This window comes from Mirounga angustirostris, unplaced genomic scaffold, assembly GCF_029215605.1.
Source record: "Mirounga angustirostris isolate CCGP_5_RB_7025 unplaced genomic scaffold, mMirAng1.0.hap1 SCAF_2, whole genome shotgun sequence".
Classification (NCBI taxonomy): Eukaryota; Metazoa; Chordata; class Mammalia; order Carnivora; family Phocidae; genus Mirounga; species Mirounga angustirostris.
This window is the reverse complement of record NW_026991710.1, coordinates 128,457,535-128,478,508: the sequence shown is the minus strand read 5'-3', so window position 1 is coordinate 128,478,508 and position 20,974 is coordinate 128,457,535. Positions and strand designations below refer to the sequence as shown.

Here is a 20,974-nt window from a genome sequence, read left to right as displayed (position 1 = left end):
AAATAAGAATAATAGAAATCATTTCTCTCCGGGGAAGCAGAGCACATTCGGGCATGTGTATAGCATTGTCCTTTACCTCCCTATGAAGGAGGTGGCATTCAGGGCCCAGGGACGGTGATGTGCCTGGTTGGAGAGAAGTGTCCTGGCCATTTGCTGGTGCTACAGGTGCCCCTGCTCGCTAGGCCTAAGCTGTCCAACACAGCAGCTGCTAGCCATGCGGAGTTCTTTTAATTTAAATTAATAAAAATAAAACTACACATTCATTTTGCGCTGGTCTCATCTGAAGTACCCTATAGCCTATGTAGCTAATGGCTACTGTATTGGACAGATTTGGGACCTTTCCATCATCTCAGAAAGTTCTACTGGATGGCACGGATCTAGACTCTGGGCAGCCCTAGAGACTCACCTGGGTGGAGTAAAATCACCAATAGAGAATGCTTGTGGTCCAGGAGCCTCAGTCCCGGGACCCAAAGGACAGCTGAGCTATGGACACCGTTTCTAAGAGACAGTTTCAAAAGATGGGGGCCGGCAACGGGGCCAGGACTGAAAAGGGCTCAAGAGACCTTGCTAACTGAATCAGTGCTTGCAGAACAACTTCTCTTTTGCAATCCTTGCTGGTCTGACAGGCTCCTGCAGAATTACATCACTTCCTAAAAAACAGGCAAACACCTCTCCTTCGAGTTAGCACCGACCCAAACAAGCAGGAAACAGGAAATGTTCAGGTTTCAGGGAGGCTGAAGCCCAGCGCAGCATCATGCCCGGGCGGCGAGCTGACAGGAAGGCTCCCCGGGCTGCCCTCGCCTTTGCCCTGGTGATCATGCTCCTTCCCACCAGCCTGGCTTGGGGTAAGCTACCTCCCTGCTTTCCACCCCAGGGAACGAGGATAGCCAGGCTTGTTCAGTGCCCGAGGCTACAGAACTCTGCCGGGGAGTGGGGGGGGGGTGACACCCAGAAAACCTAGTCCTTTCTGCGAAAGAAGGAGACGAAATTAGAATTGTAATTTTGCGCGGGGTGTGGGGGGGCTTGGCAGGCTTTCCCTGCAGCCGGCCAATCCCGCTCCAGCTCCCTCACTCCATTTAACTTTCCCGCAATTTCTGTCTTCTAACAAGTGCGGGGGCCCTGTAATGTACCGGCTTTGACAGGCATATTAAGGAAACCATAAACTTTTTTGGCAGTTTGTGTAAAAGAATGTTTCAATCAGAAGTCATGAATTGACTTTTAATAATGTGGGCTGGGAAATCTGCTAGTACCAAAATCTCCCGGAAGAACTAGGGTATGGAAATATGCTACTGGAAAATATACTAAAGAAGACCAGTAAGTTAAAAAAAAAAAAAAAAAAAAAAAAGTAAACAGGAAATTATCGGAGGAGTTACCAGGCATCCATTCTAACTTTTCAAGAGAAGTCTTTCATCTGTTTTTCTTTGATCTTGTTACTTTGGGGGGATATTTTCTTTGCATTGATTGTTACTAATGAACCTTTATTTTAGAAAGTAATGTGATTGTAGCAAATCAAAGGTATTGGAAAGACGAAATATTAAATCTCATTATTTGGAGCTAAGAGCCGCAATTGATTTATACCCTTGACAGTTGTTACAACCAGCACAATCACCCTCTATTGCCTCATATAGTTTTGTTGACTTGCCCTTGGGTAAATAAACTCATTGCCCATGATTTCTGTCAACAGATACTACCTGTTTCTAGTAATGTAGGTCAGTATTTCAAGCAAGAGGAAAGTTCTCAAGCTAGGGTTCTTTAAATAGGATAGGGGCAGGCACCAGGCACTGACCTAGCATGTGGCAATTTCCTGGAGATTCACAGTCAGCACCCACCCACACTGCCCCACCAATTTCTCTTGCCCTGGGTGCTCTCCATGTGGTCTTGCCAGGCATCTGAGGCGGAAAATGAAAAGTGAAAGGCAAACCATTCTGACTGGAAAGATGTCTGGTTGAAATGGGAGGTAGTGTTTCAGATGCGCCGAGGGGGACAATGTGTTGTCTTGGGCACAATTTGGGGGCTGGAAACAAGCATAAAGATGACAAGGTTCAAGCCGCACGGTGGCACAGGGGAAGATGCTGAGGCAGCGGAAGTTCAGATGTCCAAGCCCCAGGGCTGCTCAGCTCTTCTGACTGAGACTCCGGGGGTCCCTCCTCTGCCCCAGTGGAGAGCCCTCCGGGCCAGACTCCTTTCCCTGCAGGGTGTCCTCAGCAGCCCAGGAAGCAGAGCCCAGCCATCCCACTTCCACCTCTTGTGCGTCTCAACGCTACCACAGGGGCCTCAAACATGCCCTGAGAGTAATATTTAAGCTTGCCTGAGTATTTTCTTGAGCTTCTGAGTATTTTCTTGACGTTTCTGAGTCGAAGCTTATGCCATCTGGGAGATGAAGAAGGATCACCTGAAGCCTCAGTACAAGTTTTCTTTCTAAGGCTGGTATCTGGTCAGTGGCTCTTCCACATAAAGACCTTTGGTGGCTCCTTACTTACGCCACTTCGACTCTCGCTTCAACCTCCTTCCCATGGCATCTCCTCCCATGTGCCCTCCCCCGGCCCAGTCATACCGAACGGAGTATGCGCTCCAGGCCTCTGGGGCTCTTGCCAAAAGTGAATGACAAGTCCTCTTTTTTCTACTTAGTGAACTCCTATATAACCCTAAAGACCCAGACTGGAAGTTGCGTCCTTCTTGATGTCTCCCCTCACTGCGCCTTCCCTGGTGACTTTACCTGTGTCACGCCCATATAAAACTAAACTTCTGTACACACAGCTAATCGTGTTGAATCCTAAGTGTGTATGTGCCCGTATCTCCCACCAGGCTATGAGCGCCACCAGGGAAAATGCTCAGTAGCTCATCTCTTACTTCCCAAAACCTTGTTGGGATCTGCATAAATCAAGAACTGCATAATTGTTGATAAATGCTACAATCATTCTAGAATGGATTTGAGGCTGAGCATTAAAAGCTGATGAGCTCCTGAAAACAGGCAGTGTGAGAATGTCAGGGAAGTCAGGGGAAAAGCTACATTTCAGCTGAGAGCAGGGTTTACCTAGATAATCCAACACACTTTCTAGGCCCGGTCTGGATTTCCAATGTCAGAAAATGCAAAAATGCCCACTCACAAAAAGCTAGATAACCAAAGCCAAGGGGAAGTCGCTTATAAATTAAAGACTGATTATCTATTTTTAAATTAATTAATGTCTACCCTTTTGAGCTAATGGTGCCTCAGACCATGAGTTAGTGTGTAGGTGTCGTACTCGTATTTCCTTGAATTCTTCAGAAAGCATCTTGGAGATGTTTGGTAGTAGAATCCAGTCTACTGAACAGCCTGACAGCCCTCCTTGCAAGCATATTCCAGTATATAGCTCAAGTCAAGCCAACCACAGACAGGTAACATAATCTGGTATCAGCGGTTTCCTGGCCCAGAATCAATACCTCAGAGTCAGTCAGTGTCCTTTCTTTTTATACGGAGAGCCTGCTGCAGTCTTGATCACTATCCCAAGTGAAATAATCTACTTAGAAGTCACCAGGAGAGAAATGAGAAAACAGCTTTTCTGGGATTTTGACCAAACAGATGAGCACAGTTAAAGAAAACCTGTGGGTTTGGGTATCTTGGCCAGTGTTGGACGCTAAGAAAATTCAGACTCAGTGTCAAGGCGACATTCTGTCCAGGGAGTGAGGCAGTCATTTTCACCTGGCTTCTTGCCCTGTGCCCTGTCAATGTTAGCCTAACACTATCAGAGAGCTCAAAGCAACTTCCCAGACACCGAAACCATGGGATTTATTAGCTGAGATGGGCAGGATGGTTTGTAAAAGGAGAGCTAAGGACACGAGGCAGAAACAAGGAGGCTGGAACTGTTCTGGTGGCCAGGACTAAACACCAGGTTTGGCCGGAAAGACTGGGAGATTTTCTGCACTGTTTCAGAAGAGTAAGAACCATGTAATTCGTAGATACACCTTGAGAAGAAAAGAAAGAATTAAAGAAAATACTAGTTGCATGCATGGAGCTGCGCTTTCTGACACTGATCTCATTTCGGTGAATGTGACTGGTATCTGCTATTGCCTTGGACAGTTCCAGTTTCAAGTAGTAATAATGATGAGAGCAAACACATATAGTCCTCCTTGTATGCCAGGTGCCCTTCTAAATAATCTACATATGCTCACTCATTTAGTTCTCCTAACGACCTTATATAGTGGGTTCTAGTACTGCAGGGGCTTTACACATGAGAAAATGGAGGCACAGAGAGGCTAAGTGACTTGCCTCAGGTCACACAGCTAAATAGTGGATCTAAGTAAGATTCAGTCTCAGGAATCCAAGCTCTAACATATGCCATAACACCTCTGGGTTTTTAGGTTCTGCCAGGATATGTGTCTAGTTTCAGGTTTAGAAAAATATGTCTGTGGTATCCTTCCAACTGTAGATGTATCACATACATCTTAGACTCCCTCAGTTAGGGTCTAAGGTTATTGCATATTAATAAAGGAGCTGTATTTGTTTGGTTGGGTCAGAGACTGGCCTATAGGAAAAGGGATGGAGAGAGTTGGTTTAACTTTGGCTTGTAGAGGGGGAAGGGAAGGGCTGCAAGGTGCAGAGTGAGCAACAGAGCATCTGGGGATTAGCAAAGTGAAGACCAGAAGCAGGAAAAGTGGAATGATGAAGTCACTTTATTTGGAAGTCACTGGTAAGAGGTGTCAGGGTGTGGGAACCAGGGAGAAAAAGCATAGCCTTGTGGGAGAGCCCTGTGGAAGAGCCCTGCTGAGAGCTGACCCCAAGGACTGAATCAGGGACCCAAAAAACAGGCAGAAAGGGATTTACTGGGATTTAAACTCCCTCTGTGTCTAAAAGCCTGATCCAAGGATCCAGAAGAGGGCTGGATCTTGGCTGGGATGGGCCCAATTCTGCAAAGAAACAATACGACCTGCAATCTGCCTACCTGTGTCGAGTTTGCAGCACCCTCAAATGTTGGCAAAGATGTAGAGAAACAGGAACTCCGCACCACTGGTGGGAGGGTTTGTGCAATCCCCTAGCCTATCCTGCTGCTTAACCCGTTCGTTGGGCTTTTCATTTCAGTAATATTTTTCACTCTAGAAAATTTTATTCATTTCCAGAAAAAAAGTATACTGTCTTGCTTTTATTTTTTTCTTGTGTTAGTTATTCCTTCTTTTATGTCTTTTTAAAAAAAACATAGTATTTTCTGATAACTTTTATCTGCCATGTGTGTAGACCTAATCTTGTAGCTCATTGTATCTGTCGATTCCCATTCATGATAGAAATCTTGGGGGCACTGAGGACGCACTCTGGCACACAGGAGATGACTTCACCCCATTTGACAGAAACCCAGATTTTCTGATTCCAGCACCAGGTTACTATAAATACTTTCCCAACACAACCTAGTCCTGTCACCACAGAATAGTGTTGGGAAGATATGGAGGCAGGGATGTGCCAGGCTTGAGCAGAGCTGGTGGTGCTTGGACCTCAGGCTTAAAGCCCAGCCTTGGGACGGAGAGGGGACAGGCTGAGCAGGCCTCAGGGCTCAGACTCCAGGAGTTGTATGAGGAGGTGCCAAAACCTTATGAAATGTACAAGCCAACAAAGCAGAGTCGGCTGTGGGGGCAGGTCAATTCCAGAAGCAGGTAGACAAGGATGCCAAAGTTATTGCCAAGGAGAAAGAAGTAGATCAAATTGAAAATCAAAAGGGGGCCAGGGTGCACAGCATCAGGATGATGGTGAGATCAGCCTGGGCGTGACACACCTGACTGATTAGAACTTTGCCAAAATCATTGCTCCTTCCTTTCCTCCCTCCCCTCGCCCTTCTTTCCTTCCTTCCTTCCTTCCTTCCTTCCTTCCTTCCTTCCTTCCTTCCTTCCTTCCTTCCTTCTCTCTCTCTCTCTTTCTTTCTCTCTCTCTCTCTCTTTCTCTCTCTCTTTCTTTCTTTCTTTCTTTCTTTCTTTCTTTCTTTCTTTCTTTCTTTCTTTCTTTCTTTCTTTCTTTCTTTCTTTCTTTCTTTCTTTCTTTCTTTCCATGGCCTGGTGTTTTAGCTTTAACTTTTAACCCAAGAGATGGACAGGAGCCCCTGAACGCATTATAGCCTCTTATGTCCCTATGGGCCCAAACCTTTGTTCTAGGAAATCCCCATAGGTAAATTTGTCTCTGAATTTAAATTTCCTATATCATCTTTTTCTTTTCTTCTTCTTCTTTTTTAAAACATTTTCTGGAGCCTGGGGATTTCCTTGCTTTTTTGAGATTTCTTTATACATGTAAAAAGTTGCCTCTTATATTTCATTCAGGATCTCTAAGTGTTGCATATTGGGAGAATTTTTCAGGTTACCAACTATACCAGATGACTGGAAAAGGAAATTTTTCTATACAATCAGCCTGGAGAACAATTTGGAAATATTTAGTCAGCTGAATATGTTCATACCCTACAACCCCAACAATTCAATCCTAGGTATATACCCCAGATCAAAAGCAAATGTGCAGCAAAGAGTCATGGCCAATAATGTTGATTGTAGCATTGTTTGTAAAGATGGAAAAAATAGAAACAACTTAAATGTGCATGTCCAGAAGAATACATGAAACTTAATATAGTCACAAAATGAGATAGCATACAACAGGTAAAATTAACGAACTAGTCCAAATGTATGAAGATGACTTAATCTCAAATGTAGTGTTGGCCAAAAGAGCCACTTGAAGATTATTATGCACAGAATGATTACATTTATTTAAAGTTTCTAAAAACACTCCAAATTATGCTTATATTGCTTAGGGATATAGGCATATCTGAAAAGTTGGGACCGATAACGTTAACTTTAGGAGAGCAGTTACCTTTGGAGAGGTAGGGAGGGGAATGAGATCGGGGAGGAGTACAAGGAGGGCTTCAGCTACATCTCTGATGTGTTCCTTTCAGAAAAAAACATGACAGTTCTGAAGACAGCAAATGACCCATTGGCCAGTCTCTGTGAGTATCCTGTTTTTTTTGGACCCATGAACTACGAATGGCTTTTATATATTTAAATGGTTAAATGAAAACTGCCTTTTGCTTTCTCTGATCTTTAAGAAAAAGTTTGCCAAACCATCCTCTGGTCAATATGGAAAAGTGTAAGAAAATTTGTGGTGGGTACTCGGTTATCTGTTACATTGTTCTCTAAAAAAGCATGTTAAAAAAAGTATAACCTGGGCGCCTGGGTGGCTCAGTTGGTTAAGCGACTGCCTTCGGCTCAGGTCATGATCCTGGAGTCCCTGGATCGAGTCCTGCATCGGGCTCCCTGCTTGGCAGGGGGTCTGCTTCTCCCTCTGACCCTCCTCCCTCTCATGTGCTCTCTCTCATTCTCTCTCTCTCTCAAATAAATAAATAAAAATCTTAAAAAAAAAAGTATAACCTCAATACAATTATTGCTTTAAAAATTAATATCATCATATACCCAGTCAATGTCTAATTAGCTCTGATAATTATCTTGTAAATGTTTTTTAATAGTTGTTCTGTTCAAATTAGGATCTAAACAATATCAACACTTTAAAAAAAAAAAGGGTAGGTATACATTCATAATGAAAAATAACTAGAGCACCTCTGAGTTCTTCTCAAGCTTTCCTCTATCTTTCCTTTCTATAATTCCCAATCTCTGAAAGACAGTCAACATGCCTTTATCTCAACCCACTGCAACCTGGCTACTGTATCAAGCACAGCCACTCAAATTGCTCTCTCTGGATCACCAGTGCCTTCTAATCGCTAAACCGAAGGGACCCAGTTCTGTCCATATTACACGTCTTCCTCTGTATCACCTAACATAATTAATCAATTATAGAAATGCTCCTCTTCCTTGGGTCTTATGATGACATTTTCTCCTTGATCTCCTATGACCTTGATTGCTTCCTTCCACTTTGGGGTTAGGAGTCTTTCTCTTCCACCTGGTCCTTTCATAGTAATGTCTATCTTTTATTTCTTATTCCTTATATCCTTCCTGAGCCATGGCATCCATGTTCATAGCTTTCATCTCACTCCTCGGCTAATGATTCCAAAAAAAACCACCTCCCCCCAGGCCTAGCTGCCCAGCTCTAGACCTGCATTCTCGTCCTCAGTTCTCCTTGGACATGTCACAGGGACCTTGGGCTCAGCATGTCCAGAGCGGAACTCCTTAGCTCCCTGCTAGTTTAGGCCCTTGTTAGCGCTTACCTCATCTACTTCATTAACTTCTTAACCTATCTCCTTGCCTTTAGTCTCATCTCCAAAACCAATTCCACGTAATGTCCAGAGCAATAACTCTATGACAAAAAGTAATCATTTCCTCCTGCACTTACCCTTCAGTGGGATTTCCTTTCCTTAGCTTCCAAACCCCTTGACATCATTTCAAGCCCCTTATGAGTTGTCCTGAGATCCTTTCCTGCTTAACCCTGACACTCCCCACCGCACGGCTGAGGGTACAACTGCTTGAATGTGCCAAACTCTGAGCCTTTCTATGTGTTTCAACTGTAATGCCTTTCCCTGACATCTTGGCTTGATGAACTCCTGAGATTCATTTTAAGGATCTCCTCCTCTGTGAAGATTTCCTGAATCTTCCACCCCCAGATGAATGAAGACCTTCCTTTCCCATGCCCTCATGGGACTCCATACACAAACAATCATACACAATTGCTTTTATTAAACTGTATTTTAGTTATTGGTTTATGTGCCACTGTCCCCACTTACCCGTGTCTGCCCTGGGAGGCTTGGACCTGGTCTCCTTCGCCTTTATATCCCAGGACCTAGAACAGTGTCTGGTACGTTATAGGCACAAGACTGCGTGAGGAATGACATGAAATTTATCCAACATTTACATGTATTCATGACAAAATCATAACCATTTAAATAATAAAATGAAACTGTGGTAATACCTGGATAAATATGATTTTTTAGTTAACCACATTTTATTTTATTCCAAAATGTTAACGATCCCAAATCTTTCTATGTATAGTTTACTTCTGTCTTCTCACACCCAAACAGGCAAGAGTTACTGCTTCTCTTCCTGTAGAGAATATTATGTAGCCACATCCACGAGTAGTACTGAGAAAGTATTCTTTTTTTTTTTTTTTTTAAGATTTTTATTTATTTATCTGTCAGAGAGAGAGAGAGTAAGAGAGAGTACGAACAGCAGGGAGAGGGAGAAGCAGGCTCCCAACTGAGCAGGGAGCCCGATGTGGGGCTCGATGTAGGGCTTGATACGGGACTCAATCTCAGGACCCCGGGATCATGACCTGAGCCAAAGGCAGATGCTCAACTGACTGAGGACCCAGGTGCTCCCTGAGAAAGTATTCTTATCCGTCTTCCTCTCAAACTAGGGATGGAGTTCAGACCCAGAAAATATACATTGAGCAGCATGACAATTTGCAGAAAGGCCAGGTAGTCACAAACATTTTGGGGAGATTTTGAAAGGAATACAAAAGGAATACAAATTCCATAGATGATAAATTTCAAGCCAGTAAGAGCTGATTTGAAAACTTGAAAAAGAAATAACATTTCTGTATCATAAAATGAATAGAAAAATCTGCCTGGGGGTGGGGATGACAGCACAGAAGCATCTCCTGATTAATTGAAGAAGGTGGTTTGAAAGGAGAGTTATCTACCAGAGCAGGGTCCAGTTGGTGGTGGTGTTTTGGTTTCTTTTCCTCGAAACAAAACCACCAAATCTAGTTTGTTTTGGAAATTTGAACTTTTCTTCTATGTGTCTTTGTTGTATATGAGTTACAATGTCTTTATTCTTTCCTGCTTCCCCGCCCCATTGTAGTTTTCAGAAACAGGAGCCCAGTGGTTATTAGGGTTTGCTGACATGTGCTTTTATCTTCCATTGACAATATTAATTTAAAAATTAATGTACTCTTTTTTAAACATAATGCTTGTTTTTTATGGTCAAGATTACTAGATTTAGCAAATAAAAATATAGGACACCCGTTAAATGTAAATTTCAAATAAACACTTTTTTTCTAGTGTAAGTACATCTCATGCAATTCAGTGTAAGTAGAGGCCACACAAATATTGCATGGGACATGTTTATACTAAAAAATTATTTGTTGTTTATCTGATATTCAAATTTAACTGGGCAGCCTGTACTTTAGTAAGCTCTATGACTATGATGATCTTTTTCAAGCAAAGACCATCCTTATGTTGGTGCATCACTAAGACCACAGGCATATTGGCCGTGTAGCCAGTTAACAAATATTAGAAGAAAATTTAGGCCGAGTCCTAGATCAATCATTCAAATAACAAGTAGAGGAACTGTGCTGGAAAACACAAAACAAAACAAGCAAAACAAAACAAAAAACATCCCAGTAATTGCATAGACTAAAACCAGGAATCCAAGAGTGGATCAACTTTAGAGAATCTACTAATGTAATTCATCCCATTAAATACTAGAAGAGAAAAAAAATTGCAGGATCATAATAATAAATGCAGAAAAGAGGTTGGCAAGACAGTGGGATTGCCCAGCATCAGTAGCTCAAGCAGCAACACTCAATTCTCAGTGCTCGAGTCCTGCTAGATTGCCCGGGATAGAGGGGCAGGATTGAGTCTCTCTCAAGGTAAAATAGGATCAGATGGAAGCAGGGCTTAGAGACCTGGTAAGGGACTTTGCTGACCCCAGAAAATCCAACCCACAATCTGCTCCCCTCAGACACTGCTCCAGAGACCTCGGGAGATGGCCTCCTTCCTCAGCCTCCCAAACTCTTGCTCTCTGCTCCTCCTTAGGCTGATGATGGGAACTTCTGATTGCATCCTGTCCCCCTTCCTCCTGCAGCTCGTGGTGAAGGTACCTTAGCCCCTGAGATACTAGCCCACATCTCCTTTCCCTGCTCTCCCGTCCTCTGATTTATCACAAACATACATCTACCACTGAGTTTTTTGGCTTGTCTCTGTCTTTTGGTTGCTTTCTCTGGCAACTCTGAGCCTGTACTGATCTGAGCAAGGAGTGCCATGCCTGGACGGAGGGCGCAAGAGCCCAACTGTCTCCCTCCTACTCAGGGGGGGGCTGGTAGCAGGCCAGGGAGAGGACAAGGGCGTGGCCAAGGACATTTGTTTCCAACTTACTCTCTAGAATTGTATCCTTGAAACTGGCTATTCAAAAGAGAGATAGAGGGATGCCTGGGTGGCTCAGTTGGTTAAGTGGCTGCCTCCGGCTCAGGTCCTGGGATCAAGCCCCGCATCAGGCTCCCTGCTCAGTGGGGAGCCTGCTTCTCCCTCTCCCTCTGCTGCTCCCCCTGCTTGTACTCTCTCACTTGTACTCTCTGTCTCTCAAATAAATAAATAAATAAATAAATAAATAAATAAAATCTTTATAAAAAGAGAGAGATAGAAATATAATAAAAATAGAAAATTATTCTGATTAGTAATGATAATAACTATATTTTAATAAAATCCTTTTTTTTTCCATTTTAAAGCACTTGTGTGTCTGTTATCCCACTGATGGTAGAAAGAGTTTTAAATGTGAAAAGTGTATGTGGACTCTGTCCCATAAAAATACATGTATTCCTTTAAACTGCCAGGTACCATAGGCCAGTATAAGTCTCCAGTGTGCAAAAAAGGTAGTCAGAAGGTGAAAAATGCAGCTTTCCCAGGTGAGTAACTTCAAACCGAGACAGCCTGAGGGTCTGGGCAAGTCTGACTAAATATGAGTAAGCTTTCTCTTAAAAAGACATCAAAATAAACAGTTGAAAACAAAAAAGACATCAGAGCATTGTGGGCCCCCTTCGTGGGGCATGTTTTCATCTGATAATGAATCGCAATTGCAGGTGTGTTTCTCAAGGCAATGCGGTAAAAATATAACCAAGCTTCACAAGTAAATTCCCAGAGCAGACTACCGCAGCAAAGCATTTTACCAGATGACCCTCCTCAAAATAAGCAAAGGAACATTTGTCAACCTTCTTTCAACGTAAGGCATCGTCACACAGGACCGCTTTCCCTGAACTACCCTGTGATAGTCAGAACCTGCCCTTACCCCTCAGGGCTTTTGCCTCACGTCTGTTCAACCATACTTATTCTGACCATATATTCTTCAGGTAAATATGTCAGCAAAAATATATTAAGTGAATATTTTCACTTAACCAAAATTGTTAAATACGTCGTGCAACAGAGCTTACAATGAAAACAACAATCCTTCCGATGCCCTAGTCCTGTCCCCAGAGAATTAGGTCACCTGAGGGAAACCATGTGGAACACCGGATTCCCCCCACCCTACCAAACAAAAACTAAAAACATGAAATTTTTCATCACTCAGGATTCTTCACTTGGCATTAAATGGTTCCTCTCATTTTCCAGCGTTTTCTTTAAAATTCCGATAACCTTTTGAGGAGACCACCTGAGATCCCTAGTTCTCTTTGTGACTAAGAACGCACTGTGTGTATTCTTGGAAGAGGGTGGACAGAGGGAAGAGGACAGGATATTCTCGATAAAAAGGTGAGAGATGTCCTAACAGTGTCTCTCCGACTAACCTGGCCTATTTACACTTCCTGAGCAACTTGTACCCAACGGCTACCTCACAGCACACAGGGTTCCAGGTGCTGGGGATAGATATGGCACCAAGCGGTCGTGGCCTCGGGCAATAAACGAGTACCTGAATGAACTACTCTCGGATGATAAACAGTTAGCACTCTTTTTGAAACCAAGCAAGCCAGAGAAAGGCCAGAACGCTTCAGAAGCCATGCAGGATGGTGTCCCAGGGGCCCAATGTCAAGGAGCCATGGTCCATCCACTTGCTGTTGGCAACTTCCTGCATCAAACGCAATCACCCGCCCACAGACAGGCTGGGGCCCGATTTTAAGTCGTTTGTTCCCATTTTGCCCTGGCCCATCGCAGTCAGATTCCACAGATGCTGAGCAACTGATTTGTAGAGAGATACCAGACCATTTATTTGATGGCTGCATACATCCTTTCACTTTGCTTTCAGAGGCTTCTTTCTGGGTAGGGTTCTCCAATCATCTTTAAAGCTGGTAAGGACTATCTTCACGAATAACAACAAATTAAAATGAAGTCAACTGAATTACAGTTTAACTCAGTAACTCTCAACCCAGCATAGTTACTTACTGTGTACTCACTGCTGAAATCACCAGGGGAGCTCTGAGAACAGATCGTTGCCCACGTGCAGCTGCAGATAGCCCCACATAACGGATCTGGGTGGAGCTTAAAACCCACCAGGCGATGCTGGTGCACAGTAAGTGGTGAGAACAAGAGGTGTTACCAATAATAAAGCACATCTAAATGAGGTTGTTTGGGCAGCTTAAACCAGTGGCTGTCAAAGTATGGCCTCCAGACCAGCAGCATTTTGTTAGAAATGAAAATTCTTGGGGCGCCTGGCTGGCTCAGTCAGCAGAGCGTGTGATTCTTGATTTGGGGGTTGTGGGTTCGAACCCCACCTTAGGTGGGGAGATTACTTAAAAATAAAATCTTTAAAAAAAACCCCTTAAAATTCTTGGCCTCATCCCAGACCTACTAAAGCAGAGACTCTGGGAGCAGGGGCCAGCACTCCGTGTTTGAGAAGCCCTCCAGGTGATTCTGATGCTAAAGTTCGAGGACCACTGGTGTAAGCCTCCAAGCTGATGTGTCGGCAGTGACCGTTAGTGGAAATGAGGGTTTTACATTCCAGCGCATTGTCTCTTCATCAGACTTACTCGGGAAGGCACGGTTGTGACAGTGTTCTCTCAGTCTAGCCTGGCCAGAGTCTCTCAGGAGCTCCAGGCTTCAGCGATGATTCTTAAGCTACTGTATTCTGGTGATCGAGTTGGCAGCTGCTAGGCAAGCCTTGGGCATCCAACTCCCTGACCTCTGATTCTTCTCCACTTTACCAAGGAGGAGCACAGAGAACAGGAGGGGAGGGTGCTGGGGTGGCCCAGGGGAAGACGGGAAATGGGTAGGGTCGGCAGCAGTGGTTCTCAACCTTGGAGTCACCTGAAGAACTGTAAAAAATACTGAGGCTTGTGTTCACCGCAGACACCATGAGGTAAAGGTTTGGGCATCAAGAGTGTTAAAGGTCCCCAGGCGATTCTTTCGTGCAGCCAAGGCTGAGAACCACTGGAGAGCTTCTTGGTTTGGTTTTGTCTCATCCTTCTCTCACTGACTGGCTCTTTGCTGTGCCCAGATGTACAGGGGTGATAGGAAGTAGGCAGACTTCTTGAGTTTGGTGTCTTGAATATCTTGAAATTCATATCCTCCAGTTACTCCTCAGAGCAGGGCTGAGTTTGAATGCCTGACACTCGACTTGTGTTTTCTTTTATTTCATTATCTGAATTATAAAATTGTTAAAAATCACAAAAAAATGGGGTCCTGGGTGGCTCAGTCGGTTAAGCGTCTGCCTTCAGCTCAGGTCATGATCCCAGGGTCCTGAGCTCCCTGCTCAGTGGGGAGTCTGCTCCTCCCTCTGCCCCTCTCCTCCCCAGCTTGTGCCCCCTCTCTGTTTCTCTTCCAAAAATAAATAAATAAAATCTTAAAAAAAATAAAATGAGATAAAATAGTTGACACAATTTGTGCACGGAGTCTACATAACAGATGAAGGAATGGGTCCTCTGATTGCGGCCCAACATACTTGATGATATCCCGAGTTTACGCCATTCTCTCAGCCTTGTTCTATTTTATACTATAACAGCATTCTTTCAGTTCCTACGTAATACTTTTTTTTTTTTCACTTAAAAAAACTAGAGCTGGTTGCATATTTGTTCCACTTGCAAAAAAGGAGAAGTTAGCTAGTTTGCTTCACTGGGAAGCAGAGTCATTTCCACTTAGTGACGGTGTTTGGAGCTGTGATGGGGGGAGGGGTGTGACCGGCCCGCTGGGGGGCTGGGGCTGCCAGGCTCACCTCCAGCATTTCCCGCAGTTTCCGACCCACAAGGATTTCCCCCAGGGTCCTTGCCAGACGTGTGGAATATGCGTCCCAGATGTGTTTGCATGCATATAGTCAATGATCCTTTGTAAGGGATGCCGCAACGGTGCAGTTGATGATCTGGTAATTTTAGGATTTGAGGATTAAAAGCCAAGCGAAGTGCTTTCCTCATTCCCGTGACTACGCCCATGATCTTGTAGTAATGCGGCAGGATCTGAGCAAAGGGGGAGAGATGGTGAAAGGGAGAGTGCGGGGGGGCCGGGGGGGTGGGGCGGCTAGATTGCGTTGGGGCCACTCGAAGACAGGGCTTCCGTGGCCTGGAGCCCTGGCCGCCCCGCGGGCATTCCGTGGGCAGCTCACGTGCAGGGCCCAGGGCCCCCCCGCGGGCGGCCCTCACACACAGCCTGTCTGCTTGTCAGGTACTGTCCTCGCTCTTCTTCTCTTCTGTACTTTTGCTGGCTAACGCCTCTCGCTTTTCGCTCTCAGGCTTGATCCTCTCCACTTCTGCAGCTTTCTCAGCTTTAGCCCCCCGGGCCATACATCTCTTACCCTGAAATATGTCCAAATTTAGCTAAGAAGACACAACAAAAAAAATGAAGACATTATAGCAGGCCGATTAGTCCCGTGGGGAGCCGCAGAGAAACTGGCGAGTCTGGAGATGGGGGAGGACGGATGGGAAGAGCGCGGAGAAGTAGCAAACCCACCAGCAGGTGGCATGAGCGCGGTGCTCTCTGGGTCAGCCGGTGTTGTCAGGCGTGGGATTCCGTCCGCTCTTCAACCCCACATACGGGAGAGGCCGCACAGGGGCCTCCTTTCCTGGCCTTTGAGAAACAGAGGGTTGAAGCCGTGAGGGCCTTTCGCAGGCCCTGTCGGTCTGCGTCCTGCGCACCGCCCCATACCACGGAGATGTCCGCAAAGCCCGCGCACCACGCAAGACACAGCCCTGCCCGCTCGGCTCCACACGCAAGCTCCAGACTCACTTCCTGGAAGAGAGTGCTGGGTTCTCCCGCCATAGTGCTGGACCCCTTAGGTTGTCAAGTGTCGCTTTTATCCCAGAAGCATAGGATGGTTCTTACGGGAAATCACCATGGACTTTTAAGGGGCCTTAGCAAGTGTTGCTTAGAAAAGGCTGGGGTCCAAAGGCATGTCTGGGGAGCCCCGTGTCCATTGGGTTAAGAGTTGCTGTTACCCCACAGGCCACAGGAGGAACCTCCATAGTGCTCTGGGGAAACGTCCCCTGAGTTGCCCCCTGGACTCCCCTGCCTGCTCTTGTGACCTCTGGCTCTGCTGCGGTTCCCACCTTGGGTTTGTCCACCTCTGGTTTTCTTGCTCTTACCTCTCTGTCCCCTTGGTCACCCATGCTCAGTCACTGATTTGATTCAATGGCCCACCCTGCTTTTCCAGCTCCCCTTCTGACGACATGTAATGCTCCTGGCGTGAACTCTTGGGCCTGATCCCCAGCGTTTGTCAACTCCGGCCCCCGCCTTTCCCACCAAACACCACCTGCACCCCCAGCACTTTCCTGATTTAGTTTCTGCCAGTTTTCATCATGTGAGGCCTGGGCTGGAGCTATCTTGGAGAAGCTCTGAGGTTTGGTGCTGTCCTCTCTCCCCCTGCACCCAACGCCCTCGCCCCTGCTCTCATCACACCTGAGACAAAATACAGACAGTACGGGGGTGCCTGGGTGGCTCAGTCTGTTAAGCATCTGCCTTCGGCTCAGGTCATGATCCCAGGGTCCTGGGATCGAGTCCCACATCGGGCTTCCTGCTCAGCGGGGAGCCTGCTTCTCCCTCTCCCTCTGCCGCTCCCCTGCTTGTGCTCTCTCTCTCTCTCTGAGACAAATAAATAAATAAAATCTTAAAAAAAAAAAACCCAGACTGTATGTGCACACGTGCCAGCTGAAGGATGGGCAGGTGTTTATTGTGGCATCTCTGAAAACGCAAGAGAAACAACCTAAATCTCTGTCAATAGGAATAGGTTATGATACAGCCAAATAATAGGGGAAAAAACAACTCTCTGTATATAGACAGGAAATAATCTTGAAAACCAATTTTTAAGTGAAAAAAGCAAGGGACAGAACATATATAGATTTTGCTACCTTTTGTGTTAAAAAAAGAAAACGGGAAATGATACTTACATACACATGGAGTTTCTCTGGAAGGCAACAGAAACAACGGCTACCTCTGGGGAGGGAACAGTAGTAACTGGGGGACATGGTGTAGTGACATTTCCTTTCTGACCTTAGTACCATGTGTCTAGTACCAATTTAAAAATTCTAATTAAAAACAAGATAAACACCGTATGTGTGGAAATGTGGAAGTAGATGGGGCTTGGGGGATCACCCCTTAGTTGTACAAATTAGGACATTAAGCCACAGGGGTAAATAATTTGTTCAAATTCCCGCTACTACGAAGTGACAGAGCTGTGACTAGAACCTTCGCTGTCATTTGGTGCTTATACTCTAGGGAATGTGGCTTCCAAATCATATGTAGCAGAACTTATAAATGACAGGGTTGTACCCCAGGACAAGACATTCAAGACTCAGTTTCTTCATCTGTAAAATGTGCACAATAAAGTTTTTGTGAAGATGAAATTAGGTAGTGCCTATTATCCTAGCTAGTTCCTAGCATACAAAGCATCTGATAAATGCCAGTTACTGTTATTTATTATTTTTGGGTATGATGGTGTTGGATGGGGCAGAGAGGGCTGGGAGGAAGGTTATCATAGAAGTATCTGGAGATGAAGACTTGTAGGGTAAAGAAAAATAAAACAGAGAGGGAGAGAGACCAACCCCTTGGTTCTTACTTATTTAGGTAGTCACTAGAGATTCTGAGAGAGTAAATGATGCTTAATGTGGAAAATGTATGTTAGGGTGTATGTGAGAGAGATATGGGGAGAGAAATTCCAGCCCTTTTCACTGCAAATTGTCACTAAAGGCCACCTGTGACCAGCACTGCCCCTTATGCTAAAAAATGAATGTACAACCCGGGACCATCTGGTGTGCTTCTTTCCATTTCTCTTTCATTCCTGATTATCCAAAGGCCCTCTTTATTCCTGCTACCTTATTTCCTTTCCTATTTTCTCTTCTTCTGGGGCCATGGGTCAAGTGGTGACCCAAAGCCTTCCTTGGAGGGGTGCCTGGCTGAGCATCTGGCTCTTGGTTTTGGCTCAGGTCGTGATCTCAGGGTTGTGAGATCAAGCCCTGCAATGGGCTCTGTGCTCAGCGGTGCATCTGCTTGAGATTCTCTTTCTCTCCCTCTGCCCCTCCTCCCGCTTGTGCTCTCTCTCTCTTTTCTTGCTCTCTCTAAAATAAATAAATTTTCAAAATAAAATAAATTAAAAAAAAAAGCCTTCCTTGGAGAGGTGCCGAACACATCCTGCTCTTCTGGGCAGCATTGCTCACAGCACATCTGGGCTGAGGAGCTTAGCAGGAGACCCACAAAGCCAAGGCTTCTGGGACCCATCCCCCTGCCCTTCTCTTTCATGCCAGAAAGCCACCTCCTTATAGGCAGAGGGGCAAGGACATGGGGTTCCCTCTCTTGTTCACCACTTGATGACTGGTAATCATATTCCGGTCTAATTGGAAGGAAAATACCATGTGAGGTTCAAAGCTCAGGTTCAGCGACTAGCCCTCTTGGGTTCAAATCCTCCTCCATGATTGCTCTGTGACTATGGGCAAGTTGTGTAACCTCTTTGCCCCAGTTTCCATCTGGGAAAATGGTAAGGACAAAATGAGATGATCTGGGTAAAAGGCAGAGCACAGGACTTGGCTTAGTCAATTCTCTATAGAGGTTAGCCTGACATAGTGGCGGCAGCCTCAGCTGTAGTAGAAGTAAGCAAAAGAGATAAAAGGCAAGTCTGGGGATTCGAGGAAGGTCTGTAAGCACTGACCTCAAGGAATAGGGTCAGTACCACCAATTGCATCTGCATATGTGCCACTCACCCCCACCCCCTGTAAATGTCTCGTCGTCACCTGCTGGATTATCAGTGAAGAATGCTATTTGGTCTCAGTAGTTCGGCAAGCAATGTGACTCTAATGAGGAGATTGTTCTAGTGGACTAATATCTTTTCCTGGTTCGGGGTGATACATGATGCATCAAAGCTTTTAACATATGCTATCATTATTAACTTATTACCTTATTTCGAAGACATAAATATAAGACAAAGCCATTTAACCCAGACAGAAGTCAATACATAGTAGATATTTTCTTAAATCCTGCTTTGGGCATAAACACGTGAAGAATACCGGTTGGTTAGACTCTGCAGTTTGTAACTGATTCTGATGGTTTGGGGTGACATTTACCAATGTGATTATCAAGTGGATTCCCTGGTCTTGGAGGAAGCTGAAATGTTCATCTGTATAACCAAAAAAAAAAAAAAAATAGACTGTGCTCAAACAAATATTTTTATAAATTAAACCAGAGGACTCCCTTGTCATTCAGTTGCGCAGATGGATAAGGTGTGGGATGGGCCCTGCAGGGGCCCCCTCTGGCATTCCAAAGGGTGACCTAACCTCTGGTTAGAGAGCATGGCTTGAAACAGCTGGCTTTTCTGTTTGCACAGCACCTTGCACTTTAGAAAGGACCTTCCCATACGTCATCTTATTTACTGGGTAAGTTTTCTATGGCCTAAACTCATATGCTCTCTTCCTCGGCGGGCCCCATTTGAACAATAGACGTTATACTATGGTAGGATGAAAACCTTCAGCTTACCTTACTGTGGTCACTACATAGCCAAGGTGAGGGGAGATTTTTCAGATAATCATCAGGCTCATAGTCCTTCCTGCCCTGGGATGAGCCCCAGGATGGTTTTCCAACACAATCTGAAGTTCAAACAGAATAAACTGGTTTATAGCTTCTTATTAGGGGAAGTTCTAAACATGCTTTTTAGTAAATACATTTAAATATTGGTGCACTTTACTTAGTCCCTAAGGGAACTTCCTCCTTGAGAATGTCACCTTACAAACGAAATCCGCACTGTGTTTTTATTTAGAACCCAGGAAGATTTCTGTCAGATAATCTCAGAGAGACTCAGTTCTCTGCAGAATGTGAGAACTGACACTGAAATCTAATCAGTCACCCCAGTTTCCAAAAATTCTTCCACACTGATAGATAGGTAACCTTTTATTAAAAGTTAGGACAGTGCGGGGCGCCTGGGTGGCTCAGTCAGTTAAGCGTTGGACTCTTGGACTCTTGGTTTGGGCTCAGGTCATGATCTCAGGGTCATGGGATCGAGCCCCATGTTGGGCTCTGCGCTCAGCGGGGAGCCTGCTTCAGAGTCTCTCTCTCCCTCTGCCCCTCCCCCTCGGCTCCTGCCCTCACTCACATGAAGGCACACGCAATCTCTCTCTCTCAAATAAATAAATAAATAAAATAAAAAAAAAAATTGGGACAGTGTGCATTCCTTTATACCCAAGTATTACGAGGAAAGTAGTTAACTTATAGTAGATGTGAATTTACATTTATAGCATAAAAATAGCATCATACCCTATAGGAGATGTTCTGGAGTATCACCCTTTTGACACAAAAAAGCTTCTCAGTGCCCTTCGCGTAAGTGTGTCTAACGTATCTGGTCAAGGCTAAACTGCTTGCATTTGTGGGAAGTTTCTCTCTGGGCTCTGATTCCATGTTCAATATACTCCCAGCTTGAGCTCCATTTACACTAAATCAATACTCTGTCACACTGAACTGGAAGACCAAACGCAGTGGATCAAGTTTACCGCTGGATGCATGTAGGATATATTTAAAAATCACTGAAAACATAACATAGTAGCTTTGTCTCCATGGCACTCTCAATTTTGTGTGTGTCCCTACAGATTTCTCTGAGGAAACAGAACATTCAGCAGAAATGCCCCTGGAAGAGGAAAGCAGAGATAAAGATTTTCATACTCAAACTACATTTGTTGCCGTGACCATGGGAGCATTCATGGCAAATTCAAGTTTTGGCGACATTGACGAGGATGAAAATCAGTTGGAGTTTGTATTAATGGTGTTGATCCCACTGGTTTTATTTGCGCTCCTATTTTTATCAGTGATAATCCTTATAGTACGCTATAAAAGAAAAAGGACCAAACAAGGTAAATATTTTGTATGTTCCCATTTCCGTGTGTGTTCATGTGTTAATGAACAATCAGTAAAACAAAATATTTTTTGCT

General features: G+C 44.8%; 1 protein-coding gene across 3 annotated transcripts in view; it reads left to right on the top strand.

Moving 5' to 3' along the window:
* Positions 1-691: 691 nt before the first annotated feature.
* TMEM154 (transmembrane protein 154) overlaps positions 692-20,974 on the top strand; it is a 56,765-nt gene continuing 36,482 nt past the window's right edge. For 2 of the 3 annotated variants that reach the window (XM_064585175.1, XM_045880287.3), the window contains exons 1-3: positions 692-845; positions 6,894-6,944; positions 20,636-20,896. In XM_064585175.1, the coding sequence (XP_064441245.1) occupies positions 755-845; positions 6,894-6,944; positions 20,636-20,896 (403 nt within the window). In that variant the 5' untranslated portion in view covers positions 692-754. The remainder of the gene's footprint in view (positions 846-6,893; positions 6,945-20,635; positions 20,897-20,974) is intronic. The other variant, XM_064585176.1, reaches the window with a different exon arrangement.